We start from the raw sequence: 22,245 nt of genomic DNA, 5'->3' as shown, positions 1-22,245 counted from the left end.
GGTCATGGGATCGAGCTCCATGCTCAGTGGGGAGTCAGCTTGGGATTCTCTCTCTCCCTCTCCCTCTGCTCCTCCCAACCTGCTCGTGCGTGCTTTCTCTGTCTCTCTCTCTCTCTCTCTCTCTTTCTCAAATTAAATAAATTAAAATAAAAATCTTTTAAAAATTAGTAAATAAATTGAAAGAAAGAAAAAGAACAAACTGAGGGAGTGTTGGGGACCTGGGACCTGCTTCCAGGGACCTGCTTCCAGGTCTGCTATGACCCAGCTCCCTGACCCTGAGCCGTGCATCTCAGCTGCCTCCGACAAGGACAACAGGCAGTGGTGGAACATCTGTCCTTCAGCATTCCCCCAGCTCCAGTGCCCCAAGACCCCAAAATGCTGGGGCCTGAGAAGCGCCCGCCCCAGAGATGTCTAGCTAAAGGAGGCCATGGGGATCCCTGGGTGGCTCAGCGGTTTAGTGCTGCTTTCAGCCCAGGGTATGGTCCTGGAGACCCGGGATCGAGTCCGCGTCGGGCTCCCTACATGGAGCCTGCTTCTCCCTCTGCCTATGTCTCTGCTTCTCTCTCTCTCTCTGTATCTCTCATGAATAAATAAATAAAATCTTAAAAAAAATCAATAAAGGAGGCCATGGAGGCAATGCTTAGCCCATCAGATCAAGCCTGACTGGTCTCTGGGGACCTCTGTCCACTGCGCAGTGAATAGACTTCTAAGGTCGGAGTCTTCTAGACATTCCCTTTAGACAAGCTGTTGTTGCCCTCCTGAGCAAGGCCATTCCTGTGTGTGCCAGCCCTCGGGGATCAGTCTCAGCTATTTGATTCTAAGCCAGCTGGCCACCTCTGCCTGTGCAGATTATCCGAGCATATCAGGAGGACAGGGCTTGCCTTGAAGACTGGCCTGACTCGGTTTCCCCTGAGTACAGGGTCCAGAGCATCCCTAGTGCCACAAACTGTAGAGCTAGGAGGATTCTGGGGGCCTCCCCAGCTCTGCTTGCATGTTACACAGGTGGGAAGATCAAGGTGCCGAGAGAGGAGGGTATGGTGGGAGGCGGGGCCAGCTCTAGACATCTAGTGTCTGGGGGCTGGGGGTCAGAGGAGCCTGACCCCATCTCTTGTCTTTCCAGCGATGCTTTTGATTTCAACTATGGTGTGTGTGTCATGAGGATGCGAGAGGGGCTCAACATATCAGAGGTGATGCAGGCACACAGTGAGTACATGCCTCACCTGCTTGGCACCCCTGTTCAAAACCAGAACAGCATCCCAGAGAGTTCTAGAACCTGATATTTTGTAAGTGGTGGAAGGAAGAGAGGGGGGAATTAGTAAGGAATAAAAGCCTAAAAAGTTGGCTTTTGATGGAGTCTCAGAGTTCCTCGAGTTTCCAAATGAAGACACTGAAGCCCAGAACGGGGACATGACTGGTTCAAGGTAATGCTTCCATCTGGGGGCAGAATCAAGACTGGACCTCAGAGCTCCCCAACCACTATCAGGGTTTTTTATAACCAGATGGGATAAAGAGGGTCTAATAGAGAGGAAGGACAAGAGAAGAGAAAGGAGGGTGCCCATGTAAAGATGCCAGAGCATTAAAATACATAGAGACCAGAGCCTGGACCCTTTGGTCCCTAAGACCATCTCTGGGCTGCTGAGTAGGGATGTGTTTTACATTTAGTCACACAGGAATGCGCAGGTCGGGGGTGGGAGGAGCAGGAAGGGACACACCTGGGCACAGCTGGGATGGCGCTGCTCCTGTGCGGCCGAAAGAAATCACAGATAATACAGGAAACAAATGGGGGTGGGATGGGGGAGGTGGGTGAGAGACATGGAAGCCACATTTCTGGCAGGTGGGGCCCGGGTGGTGTCGATCCGGGTCACCCTCGGCAGACAGCATGCCTGGCACACAGCAGCTGTTCAATGAAAATTGGCGCAACTGGTATTCACAGAGCAGCGGCTGTGCTCCCGTTGGATGCTGCGCTAGGTGCTGGGGGTGCAGCCGGGAACAAGGCCAGATCTGCCCCCCGGGGAAGCTGGGGTTCCCATAGGAAATGCAGTGGCCCCATAATTCATTTCAGACAGGGACACTGACACAGGGCAAGTGGCCAGACAGGCCCCTGGACGAGGGGGACGTCTGCGGAGCAGGGGAGGGCTGTGAGTGCTCCCAGCTCAGGGGACTGATGCAGGGGTAGGAGGAAGCCAGGTGGGGCTGCAGCATGCAGGGCCAGTGGTGGGGGGGAGGGGCAGGGGCCAGATCAGGGGAAGGTGACGAGTCAGGACAGCATAGTGGGTGGCCCAGAGAAGGAGCCCAGAAGTGCCCCAGGTCAAGGAGATCTCGGGAGCAAAGCTACCCTTCTCTTGCAGTTAACCCTGTGTTTGACCCAGCAGAGGACAGCAAAGAAGCCAGCACCAATGGGGCCAGGCCATCTGTCTCAGGCACGCGTCCATCCGCACCCCACTCTGAGGCTCAGGGCGCTCTCATCCCGTGGGGCAGCTGGTGGTGGGCCGTAAGGGAGCCTGGTCACACGGGTGGGAAGTGTCCGAGACCCCTGGGCTCCGGGTAACTGGGAACCAGGGTGATAGGCTTGGGCAGCATTCAGCCTTCTAGCCCTCCTTGGGAATTCGGGGTCCTGGCACCGTGGGGACCCACCCAGCTGACGCGGGGGCCCATGCCCCACCCCTCCCAGGCCGCCTGGCCATGTTCAAATGTTACAGGCGGGGAGGCGGGAGTAGCTCCTCCAGCCCTTTCCCACGGTGTGCTGGGAAGCAGGGAACAGTGCTGGCGCCAGCAGCATCCTGTGGGTTGAGGGGCACAGAGGAATGTCTAAGAGAAGGGTCCCTGCTCTCCAGTGCCCACCAGAATCCGGGGAGACAGACACTGGGAGCAAGGCAGGGGCGCATAGCCCTCCTCCTGGTCCACTGCCTGAGAACCAGGTTGCAGGTTCTCACTGTCTGAAGAGCTGGTGGTGCTGCTCTGGGCCAGTCCCCCCCACGCACGCCTGCAGTGGGGGCTTCCTGCTGCTGTGTGCTTGGCCTGGGTGACAGCGAGTGCACCTCTCGGGGCAGCTGGCTCCATTGTCAGGATCAGGCATCTCCACGGTGACCCGGCCCTCTGCTCCTGCAGTGGACCCCGACGCGCTGGTGAGGGAGGAGCAGGCCAGCACCATCTTCCAGTCTGAGCAGGGCAAGAAGAGCATAGACATCTACTGGTTGTTTGATGATGGAGGTGAGTGGCCCCCGGGTCACCAGCTCTCCCCAGGATTGTCTCCCCTCCACGGCCTGCCCTTCCTGGCCGCTCTGGACAAGGCACTTGGAGGGACCTTGAGGCCCAGCAAAGCAGAAGAGGGGCCTTTGGGTTCACCTCTGGGCTGGGGGAAGCCTGGCTGAGCTCCTCTGCTTGGCTATAAAATGGGGAACTTTATAGGAAGAGCTGAGGCCAGCATGGGATGGAACGTTCAGTCAAGACGGACCTCAGGGTCATAGGCCCATACATGGGGGAAGCTGTAGGGATGTTCTTCACTTCCCCCCAAAATACGCCCTCTCACATTTTTCTTAAGACACATGCTTTATCGTTTCACCTCTGAGAGAGCCCTACATAGACAGAAAATGCTTCTGTTCCAGTAGCATGTATCTCATTGATGACAGCTTACATAGACTGAACATTTACTATATACTTGACACTAAGTCCAAGCGCTAGACAGGAACTATTATGAGACTCCTTTACAAATAAGGAAACTGAGGCATAGAGCAGTGAAGTAATTTGTCCTGGGTTACATAGTGATAAATGACAGCTTTGACATCATCTGGAGAGAGGACAAGGAGGGATGAGGGTTCCTACCCACTGGTCAAATCTTTAATCTTCAAAAAAAAATGCTGGAAATACAGATTTTCACATGAAAACCCCCCAGCTATTAAATGTCAGCTCACTTATTTAAAAACATCATGCAGGCCACATGAACCCCAGCCCGCAGAGCCTGTGTGCCACTCAGGTATAGTCTAGCACCCTCATTACACAGATGGGTAAACAGAGGCCCACAGAGGGGAAGAGGTGTGCCAATGGCAGAGTGGGGAGGGGACCCAGAGGGTGCTCTGTCCTGAGAGCAGCTCCCTTGTGATTGATGGGGACCCTCCTTGCCAGGCCTCACCCTCCTCATCCCCTATCTTCTCGGCCGCAAGAAGAGATGGAGCAAATGCAAGATCCGCGTGTTCGTGGGGGGGCAGATCAACAGGATGGACCAGGAGAGAAAGGCGTGAGTGGGGAGTACTGGTGGGGGGCCACACAGGACCAGTGCCATCCCAGCTCTGCCCAAGTGTGTCCCCTCCTGCTTTCCCCCACCTGCACCTGCCCCACCCCCGCCCCACTCCAGGCCATGACAGATTCAGCTCTCTCCAGGTCACAGCAGTAGTGAGGGACCTCTTGGCAGGAGCAGGTTCTGTTCATTCTGGAAGTTGTTTTGCTGACCCATCCTACCTTTAATAAGATCCAGATGCCCTAGTTCCAGCCACAACAGAGAGGAGTGTTAAATTTTAAAACCACCATTTAAAATCTGCTCAAGAGAAACCTTGAAGAATGGAGAATGCCCTTCCTGCTGCAAAACAAGTTGCGGCTGAGGATCCTTCAGGGCAATGTCCTCCCCCTCCCCCTAGGGAGCTTGGGGTGCTCTCCCTGGTGAGACAGGAGGTGACTTTAGTGGCCAGGGGTTGGGGCAGCAAATCCCACTGAATTTGTAGGTGAGAAGTGACTTTTGATTCTCTTCCAACCGTGAAGCTCATTCTGCAGAAGGGCTCTCTGCTTGGGAACCCATGCTGATCTGTCTCAACCAGAGAGGACGGGCCAGGCGGGGGGCTTGGCAGGCAACAGCAGCCAGCCAGAATGTAGTCGCATTGGTTTATTTACTTGGGTTCCATGGATCACTTCTTTCTGGCAAGAGACGCTGGTTTTCTGTTGAAAATTGCCACGTGAAATTTCCTTTCGAGATGTGGCTAAGTGAGAATGTGAGTTGATTTAAGCTGAAAAGGAAGGAAACGGTAAGGCAGGTAGACAGGTGTGGGGTCCGGCAGGTGGCCCATGTGTGTCTGGAGCTGGCCAACGGCTTTGCTTAGAGCAAGGTCAAATGAGCTTGAAGGTTGTAGGATGGAAGACTGCTTGGGGGGGGGGGGGGGGGGGCTTGCTCTAGGTAGTGGGATGAATTAGCCAAAGAGAAGAAGCTCTGCCCAGCCCCGGGTGAGCTCTACAGCAACCCCGGCCATGATGCCGGGGGTCAGGACCCTAGGGCGTGTGCCACCAGGAGCACATCCCCGGGACCGCTTCTCGGTCACCCCCTGTGTGAGTTAAGGGCGACCAGCAATCCCATCTCCTGGCCCTCGCCCCCATGGAGAACCTCTGGCCCAGAAGGCCCTTCTCAGCAAGTGCTGAGAAAAGCGTTGCTTGAGAAAAGCAGCATGTGGCCTCTCTGTGATCTCCAGAAGATAAAGAAGTCAGGAGGGCTGCTTTGCTGGCTCAGCTTTCCATTCCAGCCCCGAATGGAAGCCGGGCTCAGCAGGTTTAGTTTCGTTCAAGGCCATGGCACCATGGGGTCCTGGGGTGTCCCGCATGTGAAGGTTGTGGGATGTCCTCTGCCTCCCAACTGTCCCACAGCCAGGCCAAGCCCTCTGGCCTCCTTGTGACTCTGTGGCCAAGCTGGCGCTGCCTCTGGCCCGGGCCCTGCCCAGGCCTGCCACCCCCACGCTGCACACCAGCACATCTGCCCACGGCTCTGCTTTCCTAATTTTGCTCTCAAGTTCAGGAGGACCAGCCATGGCTTGATGGCTGGCCATGGCCTGGTCCTTAAGGTTTATCCCCAGCTCCTGCACCCCTCAACCCCGGCCAGCCCCTCACTGCTCCCGCTCTACCTTCTGTACCCCCATCCCCTCATTCGTCTGGACTTCCCACCCCCACACACTCAACCCTACGTACTTGTTCTGGGGGTATCCCCAAAGCCTTGTCCTGCCCAGTCATTCTAATGCACTGGGTAGGATAGAGCCAAGGCAGGTTTATCATCTAGAAGGCTCCTTGGCTCATTCCACATGGATACCCCCCCACACACCCTCTTTGGCCTATAATAATGTTGCACACCATCCACCATCCAGCTAGACTGCCACCTCCTCTGTGAAGACTTTCCTGACTGCCACCACCCGCAGATGGCATCTCCTCCCCTGTTGCATGCAAAGTCAGTGCCATGTGGCTCTCTACTCCTCGTTCTATACCTAGTTCACGTGTGTCATCTCTGTTTCCACGGTCCACCCTGCAGTTTCCTGTGGTTTACCTTCCCATCCCTTAGACCCTTGCTCCTCAAAGTGTTCTCCATGGATGAGCAGCATCACACCGCCTCGGAGCCTGTCAGAATGCAGGATCCCAGGCCCCACCCCAGGGCAGATGAATCAGACTGTATTGTAACCAGGTCCCCGGCAGACGTATAGACATCGGGATGTAAGGTGTGCTAGTCCAGAGATGGCCACCAGGTCCTTGGGGGAAATACTGCTCAGTTACTTTTCCACATCGCTTGTCATCCTCTGATCTACTTTATCAATATTCGTTTTCTGTCCACCCCCGCCCAGGAGAGAATGTAAACTCCCTGAGGCCAGGATTTGATCTGTTGTACTCGCTGCTGGATCCTCGGTAGACACAGCACAAATTCATTGAATGGAATAATACGTATTTAGGGGCACCTGGGTGGCTCGGTCAGTTGAGTGTCTGCCTTCGGCTCAGGTCATGATCTCAGGGTCCCGGGATCGAGGCCCTCGTTGGACTCCCTGCTCAGCGAGGAATTTGCTTGTCTCTCTCCCTCTCCCTCCCTTCCCTGCTGCACACACACTCTCTCTCTCAAATGAATAAACAAAATCTTAAAAAAAAAAAAAAAGTATTTAAAAATCTCCATCTTCCAGGATCATTTCCCTGTTGAGCAAGTTCCGACTGGGATTCCATGAAGTTCACGTCCTTCCCGACATCAACCAGAAGCCGCGGGCTGAACAGTAAGTTCTCTGTGTTGATGTACTTCCCAGGCAGAAGGGCCAGCTGTGTGTCCCCTTTCTGTCTGTCTGTGGAGCCAGGCAAAGGCTTCGTCCTTCAGCCACCGAGATGGGGGGGGCGGGGGGGAAGGGTAGGAGTTTTCAGCCCTTTATTTTCCTGTCAGGGGTTTCTTCCTTTGCATATCAGATCACAGCTCTGGCCTTTGCCCGAAACACACCTGGGCTGGTTGACAGGGACAAGGAAAGTTCCCGTTTGTGCTTTTCTTAGAGCAAGTGTTTTAAAGCTGGTGCTCGTCTGGGCTGTTCTGCTGCTCAAGCGAAGGCAGGTGTTTCATCCTCAAGGGACCCCTTGGACCTGTGGGGAGTGGGGGAGGGGTCTTGCTTGCTACTCAAACATTTCTAGAGTTTAGCCAACACCCTGAAGGTTTTCATAAAGCCGTGGTTCTCAAACTTCGGCCTGTGTCAGAAACTCAGGGAGGGCTTATGAAAACAGCTCGCTGAGTCCCCCTCCTCCCGCCCCACCCCAAGATTCTTGAGTCAGTAGGTCTGGGGCAGGGCCTGAGAACCTGCATTCCTAGCAAGCTCTCAGGTGCTGGTCCAGGCACTTCACGTGGAGAACCACCGTCCTAAAGACAGTCCGTGTAAAGTGCTTACAGTGCCACAGTGTCCAGCCCAGAGTAAATGCTGCATCGATGGCTTCTGTCTACTTGTGGCTTCTGAGCTCTAGACCTTGACCCTTTCGTGAGGTCTCGGCTCCACTACAGACTTGCTTCCTTCTCTGAGCCTTGCCCAACTTAAGTTCCTGAAACAGGAACTGTGACTGGCCCAGCTCATCCTTTCCTGCTAGGTCAACGAAGAGGTTGCGGCAAAGCCCATTTCATGTCTACCTTTGCTGCAGTTGGCCATGGCCAGGGTTGGCACAGTCATGTGCTCAGAGACACAAGGCTGGAGGGCAGGGGCCATGGCACAGGCTTGTCCCTTCCATGGGGCTGAGGGGTTCTAGAGCAAACAGAACCAAACGTGCAAAGGCCCTGAGGCAGAAGCGTGGCCGCTACAGTCCTGATGTTATTTATATGAACACACGGGTCCTAGGGGTGGGAAAAATGTTGGAGGGTCTGGGCCACAACTCTCCTCTTCCCTCTACGCATGGACTTTAAGCAAACCCCCGTGAGAACGTGTAGCTAGGCTCAATGGCAGGATCAGAGGGATGACGCCTCACTTGCTCAATGATTCAATCCCTATTCTGAAACTAACATTTATAATCGGACTTGCTTTATGTAAATCCATGTGAACGAGGTTTTCCGGGACTCCATCTCCTCCGTAACATAAGGTCTATCCTGACCTCTACGTCTCCCTTATAGTCCCCATTATCTGGAGACGGAAGGAACTCAAGAGGAGAAGAAAGGAACTCGTCAGTGGTGATGGACACTGGGGCTCCTACCCTGTGCCAGGGTCGGGGGGGGGGGGGGGGTGTGGGGGTGGGATGAGTAAATCCCAGCCCCGGGGCCGCCAGCGTTTCCGCAGGCCCCACACAGGCTGGAGGAAGTCCAGAGCCACGGGGAGCGCTGCAGAGATGCACTAGAATGTGCGAGAGGATGCGGCTGTCTTGTTGGCCTAGGAGCAAAGGCTGGAGACAGGCCTGGAACAGAGGCAGCTGGGAATACCTTCCGGGTGGGGGAGGCCCAGGGAGCCGCAGACCCCATCCAGCAGCCCTGATCCTTAAAACCCCCGGCCTTGGCCCTTCCCTGCCTCCACTTCCTGGCCTGCTCTCTCTTCCTTCGGGCAAACTTCTTCAGAGACATCCACACCCACTGTGGCCACTTCCTCCCAGAGCCCCCACCACCGCGCTCCCCCCACTGGGGCGTCATCGCCTGCAGAGTCCCTCCCTCTCCCTCCCCGCTGTATCCCACACAGCAATCCTTCTTGAGACAGCTCTTCCTTTGGCTCCAGAGCCCTCAGCCTCCACAGGATTCCTCCTGCGGCAGTGGCCCTTCTTTCAGTTCCAATTACCGGCCCTTCCTCCTTTCTCTGACCGACACTTGCCAGGACCCTTGGGATTTGGCCCTGGACTCTTTTCTCATGCCTGTCCCCAGTGTGAGCTCATCCATCCACGTGGCTGCAGGTGCCTTCCTCTGAAGGTCAACCAGTCCAAATTTCTATATATTTTTTAAAGATTTTACTTATTTATTTGAAAGAGAGAGAGAGCACACAGTGAGGGGACGAGCAGAGGGAGAGGGAGGAACAGACTCCCCTTTGGAGAGCTCCCTCCCAGGAACCTATGACCTGAGCGGAAGGCAGACACTTAACTGACTGGGCCACTAGGTGCCCCCTCAAATTCCTATTTCTAATCATGGAAGTCAAGTCACACAGAACAGCCTCCAACAGCTTTCCATCTCACTCAGGGCAAATAGGGAAAGCCTGCCTGGTCTGGGCTCTCACACTTCTGCGTCCTCACCTCACCCCACTTTCCTCTGCACTCACCTTGCTCTGGCCAGACTGGCTCCTTCACTGCTCCTCAAATAGACCAGACACACTTTTGCCCCAGGACCTTTGCACCTTCAGTTCTGTGTGGCCCAGCACCTGCTGGCCTGTGAAGAGCTAGCTGCAGAAAGACAGGCATCCTTCAAGCCTCAGGGAGGCCTTCCCTGCCCCAAATATTTCATGTCCTGATACCTGGTTTGTGCCTTCATAAAACTTGTGATCTGGAATATAATATAGTTGCCTAGTTACTGCCGTAGACTGGGCTGTAAGCGCCGTAAATAGGGGGCATTGTAGGGTTTGTGCACTGGTGTGTAGCACAGAGCCTGGCACAGGATCGTGCTCAGGCACTACTCAGGGAGCGGTTGGGTGGGAGGAGGTGGATCCCAGGGCAGTCATTGTGGACAACTGGTGCAAGTCCGGTTAAATGCCAGACCCAGCTGCCTGTGCTGATTTCTACATGGAAGCTGCTTTGATGGAAACCACAGGGGCAGAATGGGTTCAGCCTAAAAAGGGTGTCCCTCCCTGTGGCACCCATCTCCATCTACCTCAGGGAACCTGGTTTCCCTGGAAACTGGGCCATCTCACCCAGTCTCAGCTGCTCTCTCTGTCTCTAGCACCAAGCGTTTTGAGGACATGATTGCACCCTTCCGCCTGAATGACGGTTTCAAAGACGAGGCCACTGTCGCCGAGATGAGGCGGGACTGTCCCTGGAAGATCTCAGATGAGGAGATTAACAAGAACAGAGTCAAGGTACGAGAGAGAAGGGCCTGGCTGGGGTGGGATGGGGGTCAGGGCGCTCCTCTGGGTCAGGGCCATGTGCCCCAACTGTCCTGAACTTCCTTAACGCCTTCCCCTTGACCGTCCTCCTCCACCATGCCCCAGCCTCTGAGGTAACCTCCAGCCACAGATGCGGGGTAAACTGGTTGTGGAACTCAGAGCCATTCTTGGTCCTTAGCCAGTGGACCCCACCCTATATGTAGCCTGAAGCCATGGCCACCCCTGGCCAGACATTGTCTTCCAGATTCTTTAAGGCCTACAAGAACAGTGGTGGCTGCTGTGGCCACTTGAAGATGAGGCGAGCGGTTAGGGAGCTGGGCGGGGGGTGTGTGTGTCACAGTTCCACTCCCTGTGTGCTCCAGGTCAGTGATCCCTTCACCCCACCTTACCCCCCAGAGGATATTTGGCAGCTTTGGGAACATTTCTGGCTGTCACCACTGGAAGGCGGGATTGCTACTGTCACTTAGTGAGTAGAGGCCCTGGGACGCTATTAAACATCCTACAACCTGCAGGGCAGTTTCCACCATGAAGAATTGTTCCCCCTAGAATGTCATCAGCACAGGCTCTGGAGCCTGTGATCTCAGTGAACTCGCTTCCCCCAAAGTTTTCTGTTCTCTCAAAGGGGATGATCTCCCACGATCAGACTCCGAGCATTAGTCATTTCTGAACACTCTGGAAACAGGCCTTAGGGTGGGAAGGAGTCTCCCCCACAGCCCAACCTCACACAAAGCTTTGGGGAACTCTGATCCATCAGCCCTGAGGCCCTGCCCCTGAGGGCTCACAGCCCCTTGGAAAATACTGGATTCAGGTGTAGCATCCAAAGAAGGCTGTGGCCTGCCCTGTTGCGGGGGGTAGGGGTGGGGCAGGAAGCACGTCTCACTTTTGCTCTGAGTCGACCTTATCCGGGGCCTTCCGTGTGCCAGGCCCTCGACATCCATGGGCTTTTGCATGGGCTATCTCCCTCGATGCTGCCCAAATTCCCCTGGAGGGGAGGTTATTGTACCCATTTTACAGTGAAAACAGGGAGGCTCAGGGAGGCCACGTGCCTTGCTCAGGTTCCCTCTGCTGTGAGCTATCGGGGCTGTGAGCTCACCCCACACCATGGCAGGTGCTCTCTCTCCCAACTATGCCCCCCAGTCGTGGAAATAAGGAAAAGCCAAGGAGGGTCTCCCAAGGAGGTGAACTTGGTACTCAGTTACTCTGGGGGTCCCCTTCCATCTCGGAGGAAGGAGAGTCTGTGACAATTTAGGGGAACAGTTCAGGCATCTGGTGTGACATGTTAAAGGAAGCCCCCAGACTTGTCGGGGGCCCCTCCTGACGTTGTGGGCAGTGACCACATGGCTTCTCAATTTCTCCAGTCCCTTCGGCAAGTGAGGCTGAATGAGATTCTACTGGATTCCTCCCGGGATGCTGCTCTGGTGGTCATGTAAGTAGCCCCTGGGAGGGCGGGGGGAGCCCATCACAGAAGCCCAGGATGTCCACTCTGGGAAGGGGCTCGGGAAGTGCTCCCCGGCCGAGAACCCGAGCCCTTCCCCGCGAGGCCGAAGGCCCCAAAGCCCCAGGAGACAGCCTAGGTGGCTTCTTGGCCAGTGGCCGGGCCTGCTTGGCTCCACACCCCTCGCCTGAGTACCAGATGGCAGAGGTCGAGGACCTCACACGACCCAGGCCTCACCAGCCCTCCTCACCACCATTTTTCCTCTGTTCACCACCTTTTCCTGCCAAACTCAGCTTGGCAGGGAGGACCCCGCTTGTTCCAGAAGAAAATTGATTCCTGGTTATTTGGGAATCACCCAGCCCTCTTTGGCCACGGGCCAGCCCTGATTGATGTTGGCGCCAAGCCTGGGCAGCAGAGGCAGAGGCCCGCGGTGCCAGGCTCCATGCCTGCCAGGCCCTCCAGCCTCCGCCACCGCTGCTCCTTGTGTCAAGCTCTGAGCCACTCCAGGGGGATACAGGCCGAAGCTGGGTAGGTGCAAGGTGAGGCTAAAGGTGGCAGTGGCGGAGAGGGCCTCGAGGTGGCTCTATTCTCAGAGGCCACGGTCAGCCAAGCCCTCTGAGGCCCCTCTCCCAGAGCAGCCTAGCTCAGGGGGTCGGGGGTAGTTGGCAAGGCGTGTTCCTGACCTGGCTTACATTTCCTGAGGGCTGGCCACCTGGGAGTTCCTCAGGACAGCCAAGAAGCCTGCAGAACCTGTTTTCTCCTACCCTGAAACCAGGATCAAGCTCACCATTTATGGCCCCAGTGCACAATGAAAATGTGGGGCCTCTTGTTAAAAAATTACTAAGAATGGCAAGATGGCAGCAGCAGAGGATTGAACCCAGCCCGGGAGCCTTCTAAGTCCAGGGGAAGGGGTAGGGGCATGTGACTGCACAGCCTGCACCCCCATGAAGCTGGCTCTGCCGGAACAGTGCTCCCTGGGGCTCGGAGGGAGATTACTTTTTTGTAGAGAAAGTACCTCATGTTCCCTTGATGTGGGAACTGTAGTAAGAGAAAGGGCTGCGTTTCTCTGTGAGCAGAGTGTTCCTAGGGCAAGGCTGGCCTAGGTTGTGGATTGGGTCAGAGCGCGAGATGGGACGACTCTCCAGAACTTTCCTTGAGTGTGGTACCTGGAATGTGCCAAATAGCCTCTTCTTGAGTACCACCCATGTTCAGAGAAGCAGGTTTGCACTTTGTCTTTGCTCACTGTGTGGCCTTGGGCAAGTAATCCTATTTCTCTGCATCTCAGTCTCCCTGATTATGAAGAAGAGTTCAGCCCAATTATTTCCAAGATTCTCCTTCACTCTTACATGCTGTGATTTTAAGTTTATTTGCCGCTAAAGTAAATCAGTCTCTCAAGCCATAAGATGAGAAATTTCATCCTGAGAGGTGAGCATCTGCTGGACCTCTTCCACCCCACTCCCCTACCCCCCAGATTTCAGACAGAAAGCCAGTCCCCACCTACCAGCCTTTGGGAGAGTAGTCAACACAAATAATCATGAGTCCGTCACTATTTTTTTAAGATTATTTATTTATTTATTTATTTGAGAGAGAGAGAGTGTGTGTGCAATCAGAAGGAAAGGGAAAAGCAGACTCCCTGCTCAGTAGGGAGCCTGATGTGGGGCTCAGTCCCACAAGCCCTAGATTATGACCTGAGCCAAAGGCAGACACTTCACCAAATGAGCCACCCAAGTGCCCCAAGTCCAGTCACTCTAGAAAGAGGCCTGCACACGGCATCCCACCCCACGGTCATGACACCAACTACAGCTACTGCCCGAAGAGGCCCTGGCTGTTGGGCCACCTTCACCAGGAGGGCACAGCAGTTGCATCTTTGCATTGCCAGTCTCCAACCCAGAGACATGCCCACCCAGTGTTTCTAAAAGTTGTCAGGATCACTTTAATTGGCACCAGGATCTAACAAATTCTCCAGTTCCTTCCAGATCAGGGTCTGAGGTGGAGGAAATTGCATTCCCCAGAAATTCTGAGGAAGGAAAAAAATTCTCCCCAGCCTCGAAGGGAAAGATAAAATTACACTTTGCGGCATTTTGAGGTGTGTACTCAGACCATTTTCTAGAGCAGGTTTGGGGCAGAACTTGGTTGGTTGTTGTCTACCCATCAGCAGTTTATCTGGTTAATGGCCCGTGTTTGAGTTCAGCTTAATCTGAGCAGCTGATAGACCAGCCTTGTAAGATAATAAACCAACCCAACAACCTTTGCCTAGATGAACAACCTATTTCTGGTCTCACTTTTGGGTCTAGACCCCTCTCTTTTTCTATAAAGATGCCCTCTTCAAAGGCAAATATTAGTAATGAAATAATAATAATCAGCATTACATTTTACTGATTGAGCCACACTTGAGGCATCAGGCCTTAGTAATTTTCAAAACTCTCTGTGTTGGTTCTGTTTTACCCCCCCGCCTCGCCCACAACACACACACTTTGGAAAGAGGGAAACTGAATCTTAGAGGAGTCAAGCAACTTGCCTGGGATGATCCTACAGCTGTGAAGTGGGGATTGGGTTTTTGAAGCTCTGGGTCCAGGTTAGGTCCAAGGCTGCCAAGAGTTGTGGCCAAGAGTTGCGAATCTGAACAAAATGTTCCTCTGTTCTGGAGCGGCTTTGTTTCTGAAGATTAGTAGCTGCCAGGGCACACATCCTGGGAGCAGGAGTCGAATGTCATTGACTGCCACAGGGGTGGAGTGCAAAGTGAGTCTCTTCCTTGGACGGGTGAACAGGTGGACAGGCAGACAGGTGGACAGGCGGATAGGCTCAGCTGAGGAAGGGAACATGATGCTGAAGCCTGCAAGGCCACAGCATGAGGGATGGGTGTCCCCTGCCCCTGAGAATGCAGCCACTGGCCCCCTCTCGGCCTTTGAAATTTCTGAATTCAATGTCTGAGAATGAGGCAGGAGTTCCCGGAGAGCTTTGTCAACGTAACCGAAACCTCAGCATCACTGTGAAATCAGGAAAGCTTGGTTTCCATCTTTCCACTTCCCTTTCTCCTTGAGAGTCACCAGACACAAACATGTTCTAATTAAGGTGACACTAGCTTAATGAAATACCCCTGTTCCTGTGGCCTTTCCCCGTCGTGGGGATCTTGCTCTTAAAAAAAAAAAAAAAAAGATTTTATTTATTTGAGAGAGAAAGAGAGTAGGGGGAGGAGGAGCAGAGGAAGACAGACAAGCAGACTCCATGCTGAGCGCAGAGCCTGATGTGGGGCTCGATCCCAGAACCCTGAGATCACGACCTGAGCTGAAATCAAGAGTCAGATGCTGAACCGACTGAGCCACCCAGGCGCCCCTAGGTCCTTCCCTTCTACAGGAGGGTAGAGGTGATCCCAGGGGAGGCTTCAAGGATGGAATTTTAAGGCAGGGACAGGAGTTCAGGGACCCCTGTTGGCCTGCTCAGCAGAGATGAGGGTCACTGTGAGCAGAGGTGGCTGGGGAGGGAGGATCCCAGGACCTTGGGTGGAGTCCCAGCTCTGCCATTCACCAGCTTGTGTCCTGCTGCCAAACAGCAGTCAGTGTGACAACAGCTTACGGAGGGGAGGTGCTTGCCACCTTGCCAGGAGCCAGGCCCTGCGCCATGCCCTGTGTGTGCTTTGTCCTCTCTAGGGCTCACCAACACCCTAGGAGGGAGGTGTGTATGTCCTCACTCCAGGCAGGAGAAGACACGGCTGAAGGCAGGGAGCCACCTGCCAGAGCCATGTGGCCGAGAGGGGCGGGCCTCTCCCATGCTTCCCTGCCAGAGTCACCCAGCGCCGTCCTTTGTCCCCGGGCCCTCGGCGGGGAAGAAGGCCAGTCCTGCAAGCGCCGCCCCATTCCCCACGGTTGTGCTGAGCTTCAGATGAAATAGTGGCCAGGGGTGTCCCGCTAGGAGAACAGCCTGGAAAGTGCAGCCCCAGGGAGGTGCCGGTGCCTGTGAGATCCTGCCCTTGTCCCGCAGTCAGGAGCAGGGCGGCTGCAGTCGGTCGTCCTGAAGCATTTTTGGAATCGCAAGATGGTGAGAAAGTCACCTCCTGAAATGGCCGAGATTATGCGGCCGAACGGCAGCCCCAGGGCACCTCGTGATCTGCACGGCACTGCAGTGTGGACCAGGCCCGCCCCCTGGGTGGAGAGCTGCTCCCAGGGCCCCCATACATGGCAGGAGGCTGGGCAGGGACACACATCACATCGTGGTGGCCACAGGCCGGCGTCAGCGGGTGGCCTGAGGGGGCAAGACCACGCACTCCATCAGACTGTGCTCTAGGCCCAGGGAAAGGGTGGCGAGCGAGACAGACCTGGCCCGGACATACCGTCCGCAGGGGGAGACCAACAACAAACAAATGAAAAGAGTTTGGAGAGTGGGAAGGGTTGTGAGGACAATGAGACAGGGAGACAAGCAGGCCTGCTCTGGAAGGCCCCTCCGCGAACACCTGGCGCAAGCCTGTTCCGCGGGGGTTGACCCGAGAAGGAGGCACCGGTGAGCCAAGGCCTGAGTGATCTGAAGGAGCCAACCAGGTGGAGAGTGGGAGGCACTGCCTTCGGGGTGGGGAGAGCATCACCGCAGAGGCCCTGGGGCAGGAGCAAGCTTGCCATTCTTTTTTTCAGGAATGGAAAGAAAGCCATTATGGCTGTCGGGTTGTGAGCGAGGACAAGGGTAGAAGGAGGAGAGGTTGTGGGTGTTGGTGGAGACCAGATTGTGTGAGTCTTACAGGCCATGGCTTTGTTTGGCCACCAGCTTTGTGGCTGAAGGTACATTTGGAGTCGTGCTTTTAAGGAGAGCAAGAGGTCATTCTTAGGGTAGCTAGGAAGAAGGAGCAGTGAAGGAGTCAGTCAACAAGCATTCCTGATCAGAAAGCTGGGCTGTGTGGGGAAGGGCTCCCGATAAGTCTTATCTGCTGCTTCTTCCTGCCTTGCAGTACCTTGCCTATAGGGAGGAAGGGGAAGTGCCCGAGCTCGCTGTACATGGCCTGGCTGGAGACGCTGTCCCAAGACCTCAGACCGCCGGTCATCCTGATCCGAGGAAACCAGGAAAACGTGCTCACCTTTTACTGCCAGTAATTCCAGGCTAGGATGCCCAAAGCTGAGGGTGCCTGGGACATCCACCCATCTGTGGGGACAAGATACATGTCCTGTTGTGCTTAAGCATCTGATGATCTGACTGAAGAAGCTGATAGATTTCCAAACTTTGGCTGGACCCCACTCCCAGTGGACCTGTCCTCTGGGCTTTGTTTGTATGGGCTAGAGAAGTAGTAGATGAAATTGTGTGGAAAATTCTCTGGTGGTTCCATTTTCCTTTTAAGTTTTCTTTTGATCTTGATTACAACGAATTAAGATTCCAGTCTTTGATTTTTTTTTTTTTAAGATTTTATTTGTTTATTTGAGAGAGACAAAGAGAGCATGAGCTGGGGGAGACGCAGAGGGAGAAGAAGGAGAGAGCACCCCACTGAACAGGGAGCCCAACACGGGGCTTGATCCCAGGACTCTGGAATCATGACCTGAGCAGAAGGCAGATGCCTAACCAACTGAGTCACTCAGGTGCCCCCAGTCTTTGATTTACATGCAAATGTAAGTTAGAGTGCTTAGTGTGCATGTGGCTGCCAGTCAGGAGGATGGGTGACCCCCTGCAGCCCTTACAAAGGAGGAATCACAGAGCCCTTTGAGCCTCCATGATGCAAATTTCTTTAACCACTTCTCACTCTCTTCACTTTCCATAATGTGTCTTCAGCGTTTGGGTTGGTTCTTTGGTAAACCAGGGACTCTTAAACTCATTTAGGTCGCAACCCATGGTAAGAAATATCTTTTATGTTGAGACTTGAAACAAACATATGCTGAAATGATAAACGTGTCACAAAACAATACTGTGGGTGATGCACTCTGATATTTGCTGTTTCTTTTTCTCTTTTTAAAGATTTTTATTTATCTATTCATGAGAGACACAGAGAGAGGCAGAGACATAGGCAGAGGGAGAAGCAGGCTCCCTGTGGGGAGCCCGATGCAGAACTCAATCCCAGGACCTTGGGATCACGACCTGAGCCAAAGGCAGGTGCTCAACCACTGACCCACCTAGGTGCCCCTCTTTTTTTCTTTATAATGTTGGTTGCAATCCACAAATGGCTGGTGACTCACGATATGTAGAAAGGCCATGTTAGGGATCATTGTCATTTCCCCAGCATGTCCTCCAGAGAAGGAAAGGGAATGAATAGCATATGCGAGGACAGGGTATGGTTGGTGGGCACACTGAGGAAGAGCTACAAAGAAGGGATGTGTGGGTGGCTCAGCAGTTGAGCATCTGCCTTTGGCTCAGGACGTGATCCCGGAATCCCAGGATCTAGTCCCACATCGGGCTCCCTGCATGGAGTCTGCTTCTCCCTCTGCCTATGTCTCTGCCTCTCTCTCTCTCTCTCTCTCTCTCTGTGTGTGTGTGTGTGTGTGTGTGTGTGTGTGTGTGTGTCTCATGAATAAATAAATAATATCTTTAAAAAAAGAGCTTCAAAGGAGGGGCAAGATTTAGGGTGTCTCATGGAAGGATGCTCACTTTCAAGTTTGAGTGGAGACAGAGGATAGAGGTATGGTTAGGGATGCAGGTCTGGTGGGTCAGGAATGGAGAAGCTGAGAAGGGGCATAAAGGTGACCAGATTGGCAAAGGATCAGAAATGCCCACAGCCCACCCCAGGCTGGAGAAAAGAACAGGGGAGGAGGAACTACCAGCAAAAGATGGAAGCAGAAGAGGCTGCAGTGGGGGTGAGTGTAGCATGGGGATTGCAGGGAACCTGGGGAAGAAGGATGTTTGGATACCCTCAGAGTTTTTGCACCAACCAAGCTGGGACACAAGAGCAGAATGTATATTAGGAGATGTGGGCAAGGCTCACTGAAAAGGCATTTCAGCTCTAGATGCACCCCAGCAGTAGACAAGTGGGTTCCTAGAGGGATACCACTGGCCAGGCCTTCTTGCAATAGCCGCTTTCTTCAGGGTGGATGAAGGAAGGAGGCATCTTTGGGTCCGGTAGGCCACCTCCAAGCCCACTGCAGTGCCCACTTAGTCACAAAGGCAGAAATCTCTTTTCTGGTGTCCAGACGCAAAGGACTTTAGTGTCTTGCAGGCGCTCTCGCTGCAGAGACCAAAGGCTCTGGGCCCCCAGGCTTGTTATAGGTCGTTTCACGTATCAGAACGTGTTGAGAGTGACCAAGTGCCTGGCTGAGCTCACTAGGGATGGCTCCTCTGTTCTTGAGAGACCAGAAAAGTGTCCTGCCTCTGAGCCATTCTATAGACCTGGGACCAACCCCCAACCCCAGATAGGTGAAACCTCACTCAGGGAAGGCTTGCCTTTCTAGAGCCACATCGAAAACTGCTTCCTGACAAATAGTTTATAAATAGATTGATGAGACCCTGATCCAAGGTCAGAGAATGCTCCAGCTTAGGGCATTAAAAGCAAACAAACAGAAAAACCCACCAATTTTTGCTCTCTTGGAAACTACATTTTGAACAATGATAATAGCTTTGTTAAAAAAAAAAAGGCTTGAGTTAACAGTAAGGTCAAAAACAATGAATAAAAAATATGTTCACTCAGTCAACAGAATTTATTTGTTTTGGAACATACTGTTTCTCAACTCTGCTGAGTGTTTTGAAAAAATTAACTGTGTTGTTTTCTCAACCCTGGCTGGAACTTTTCCCTGAGCTTTCACTGGTTCTTTAGGTCATATTGCCAGATTTCCACATGAACATTCATAGGAGCCACTTATATTCCCTTTGCTTCTCTTTCATGTGTTTGCAGACTCACAGGGAACTCATTTTCTTCTGTTTTGATAAAAGTCCCTGAGTATTCTCAAGTTTGTCTCAAACTGAGAGGTGGAGGGGTTAAGTGGAAAGAGTCACAGCCTCGCCACCAAGAGACTTGGACCTGAATCTCTGTCTCCCCTAAAAATTGGCTGTGCAGCCTCAGATACCTCTTCACCCCTCTGGGCCTCTGTATGTGAAATGAGAGAGCTAGGCCAGAACAGGTGTCAATAGCCAGCTGGCCTGCTGATGACTGTGGTTTGTCCCACACATGGTTGATCAAAGTGGTGGGTGCTGGGGGTAGGATGGAGAACACATTCTGCAGTCATGCCCCACGCTTGGCTGCTACTTCCTACTGCCCTGCTGGGGGCTCTTGAAGGCTCTCCCAGTCATTGTTGGTCCTATAGGGCACCAAAAAGGTAATAGATTTCAATCCCCACTGTATCTCTCTCTCTCTTTCCCTTTGGGTGCTAAAAATCCTCCACCTTCATGAGTTTCAGCAGTGCGAAGTATTTCCCATATAGTCTTCCCTTGCATGGTGCATGGAACAGGGCCCAGCAGCAGCCAACAGCCACACTGGCCACCCCAGCAGGGGGACCTCACCTATGTCCCCTGGGAGCCACTGTCTAGTCAGCTCTCAATTTTCTCCTCAGCATTTCAGCCTCCAGATTTCACATCTTCCTTCAATTCCTGCTCAGACTTGTGGCTTTGAAGTAATCATAGTATGGCCTATTTTTTACCCAATAGGCTTGCTGAGTTCTACCTCCCAGGCACAAAACAGTGGGCCTCATTATCACATGGAGAGTCCACATTTCTCTTTTACGCATCTGCCTGGCCTCTCTTGTGTGGTGAGGGAGAGGTGACTTTTACAGGGCTGAGACTAGCTGGAATGTTCCAGAAGAACCACCTGACTGGGAGGCCCCCTAGCACATGCAAAGCAGTCAGGTTTGGCTTGTAGCTACGGTTAGCACAGGAAGTCACCAAAAAAGCTGCTAAATTCAGAAATGTTCATAGAAGCGGGATGTGGGAAAGCCCAGGTGCTGCTTCATTGGTAATTCTCCACTTCAAGTGAAGGTTAATCTTATGATTGAAAGAACAAGCATCATATAAGCCCCACTTCCTGAAATGGAGCCAAAATATATTCAGTTTCTAAAAATATCATGTGGGTAGAGTCTTGAGAAGAGCCACCTGGCTTAAAGGACAGATAGCAGAATGTCATACAGATGAAGGATGGTGTCAAGAGAGAACATGTGGTTTTTGTCCCAGCTTATAAGAGAGTTACAAATAAAATGCTCTAAGGATGTGAAAGAGGGAGCAAACACATAAGATCAAGGGAATTGGGCTAGTCTCTCTAGAGAAAATGGTATTTTGAATAGGTGTGAATGATTGGTAGGATTCTACAGACAGGTGGCAGGAGTAGTTTGAGCAAGGATCTGAATAAGGAAAGCCCTTGTTTGGAGAACAAGAAAAAAGCCAGTTTTCCTGGAGTATGAGGGCTGTATAGGTGGGTAAATAAGATCAGGAGAGCCATAATGTGGAAAGCCCCCACTTTGAGGCTGGGGAGCTCATAACTGACTCAGAAGCACTGGGGAGCCACTGAAGGTGAAGGGGCAGATCTGAGCTTTAGGAAGTTTGACTGGATAAGAGATGGAGGAGGCTGGAATAGAAAAGGCAGGGCACCCAGGGAGGAAGTTGTGTAGACTACAAAGGTAAATCAGTGAGGCCCAACACTCTTAAGAGTAGCAGAGGGCATGGAAAAGAGGGAGGAGGTGGAGGAGAGGGTGAAGAAATTGTACCTTCCAGAACTAGGAATTTCCTAGATGTATAGTGTTTGGAAATAGGGCCCCAAAAGGATGAGCCTGGGCAGCTGTAAGATGGAGAAACCATGTAATGTGGAGGGCAAGGTAACAGGCTTCCTGCTGGAGGGAGAGAGAGTAAGTGGGTCTGTTTTAGGATACTTGGAAGTGCGAAGTCATCCCAGTGGGCCCAATTGTGGTCCTGGAGCTCAGAGAGACACCTTTAGGTGTCTACTGTGAGCTGGGTGCTCTCTAAGAGCAGAGACCTTACATAGATTTGGGAGTCACACTCATGAACAGAAACATTAAAGCCAAAGTTTGAGTGAGCTCATCAAGAGAGAAAGTACAGTGAGTGGAGAGGGTTTCAGGCTAGACCTTGAGATGGGCTATATTTAGGGGGCAGGAAGGAGGGGCAGCCAGCAAAGCAACCTAAAAACCAGCATTGATGGGGTGGGGGGAGGAGAACCTGGGTAATCAAGCTCTCAGAAGACACCAGAGAAAGGGACGAAGAAACAGAGTGGATTCTCAGAGCAGCCGTCTGCAGAGGAGCTGAAGCTGCTAAGAATGCTGTTGAATTTTGGGGTATTGACATCATTAGGAGCTTTGCAGAGAATACTTTGGAATAGTGTTGAATCAGGAACCAGAGATTGAGGAATAATTTGTGGAGATTTTGAAAGCAGCATATGTGCATACAGAACTTACATACAAGAAACCCAGCAATGGAGAGAACATTTGGAAAATAAAGTGGGGGAAAAATGAGTTGGAAACTTGAGGGAGAAGCAGATTCTATGTGTTCCTATTATAATTATCTTGAGTGTGTATCAGGCAGTACAAAGCTAGGCTATGCTGCAGTAACAAATTGCCCCCTAAATATTAGTGATTCACGTGGCAAAGTTTGATTTCTCTTTTACAAATATCTCTGGGCTGGTTGGGCAACTCTTCCATGCCTCTCTTCAGCTCGTCAACACCCCGT

At 52.9% G+C, this 22,245-nt stretch overlaps 1 protein-coding gene across 4 annotated transcripts in view; it reads left to right on the top strand.

Annotated features, from left to right (window-relative positions):
• The window catches only part of SLC12A3 (solute carrier family 12 member 3), a 36,201-nt gene extending 18,643 nt beyond the window's left edge, over positions 1 to 17,558 (top strand). For 2 of the 4 annotated variants that reach the window (XM_072750189.1, XM_072750190.1), the window contains exons 19-26: positions 1,121 to 1,203; positions 2,349 to 2,420; positions 3,109 to 3,210; positions 4,123 to 4,234; positions 6,909 to 6,995; positions 10,088 to 10,223; positions 11,609 to 11,676; positions 16,619 to 17,558. In XM_072750189.1, the coding sequence (XP_072606290.1) occupies positions 1,121 to 1,203; positions 2,349 to 2,420; positions 3,109 to 3,210; positions 4,123 to 4,234; positions 6,909 to 6,995; positions 10,088 to 10,223; positions 11,609 to 11,676; positions 16,619 to 16,760 (802 nt within the window). In that variant the 3' untranslated portion in view covers positions 16,761 to 17,558. The remainder of the gene's footprint in view (positions 1 to 1,120; positions 1,204 to 2,348; positions 2,421 to 3,108; positions 3,211 to 4,122; positions 4,235 to 6,908; positions 6,996 to 10,087; positions 10,224 to 11,608; positions 11,677 to 16,618) is intronic. The other 2 variants (XM_072750193.1, XM_072750192.1) reach the window with 1 other exon arrangement.
• Positions 17,559 to 22,245: the final 4,687 nt, after the last annotated feature.

This window comes from Vulpes vulpes, chromosome 2 (genome assembly GCF_048418805.1).
Source record: "Vulpes vulpes isolate BD-2025 chromosome 2, VulVul3, whole genome shotgun sequence".
Classification (NCBI taxonomy): Eukaryota; Metazoa; Chordata; class Mammalia; order Carnivora; family Canidae; genus Vulpes; species Vulpes vulpes.
This window is presented reverse-complemented; position numbering and strand designations above follow the sequence as displayed.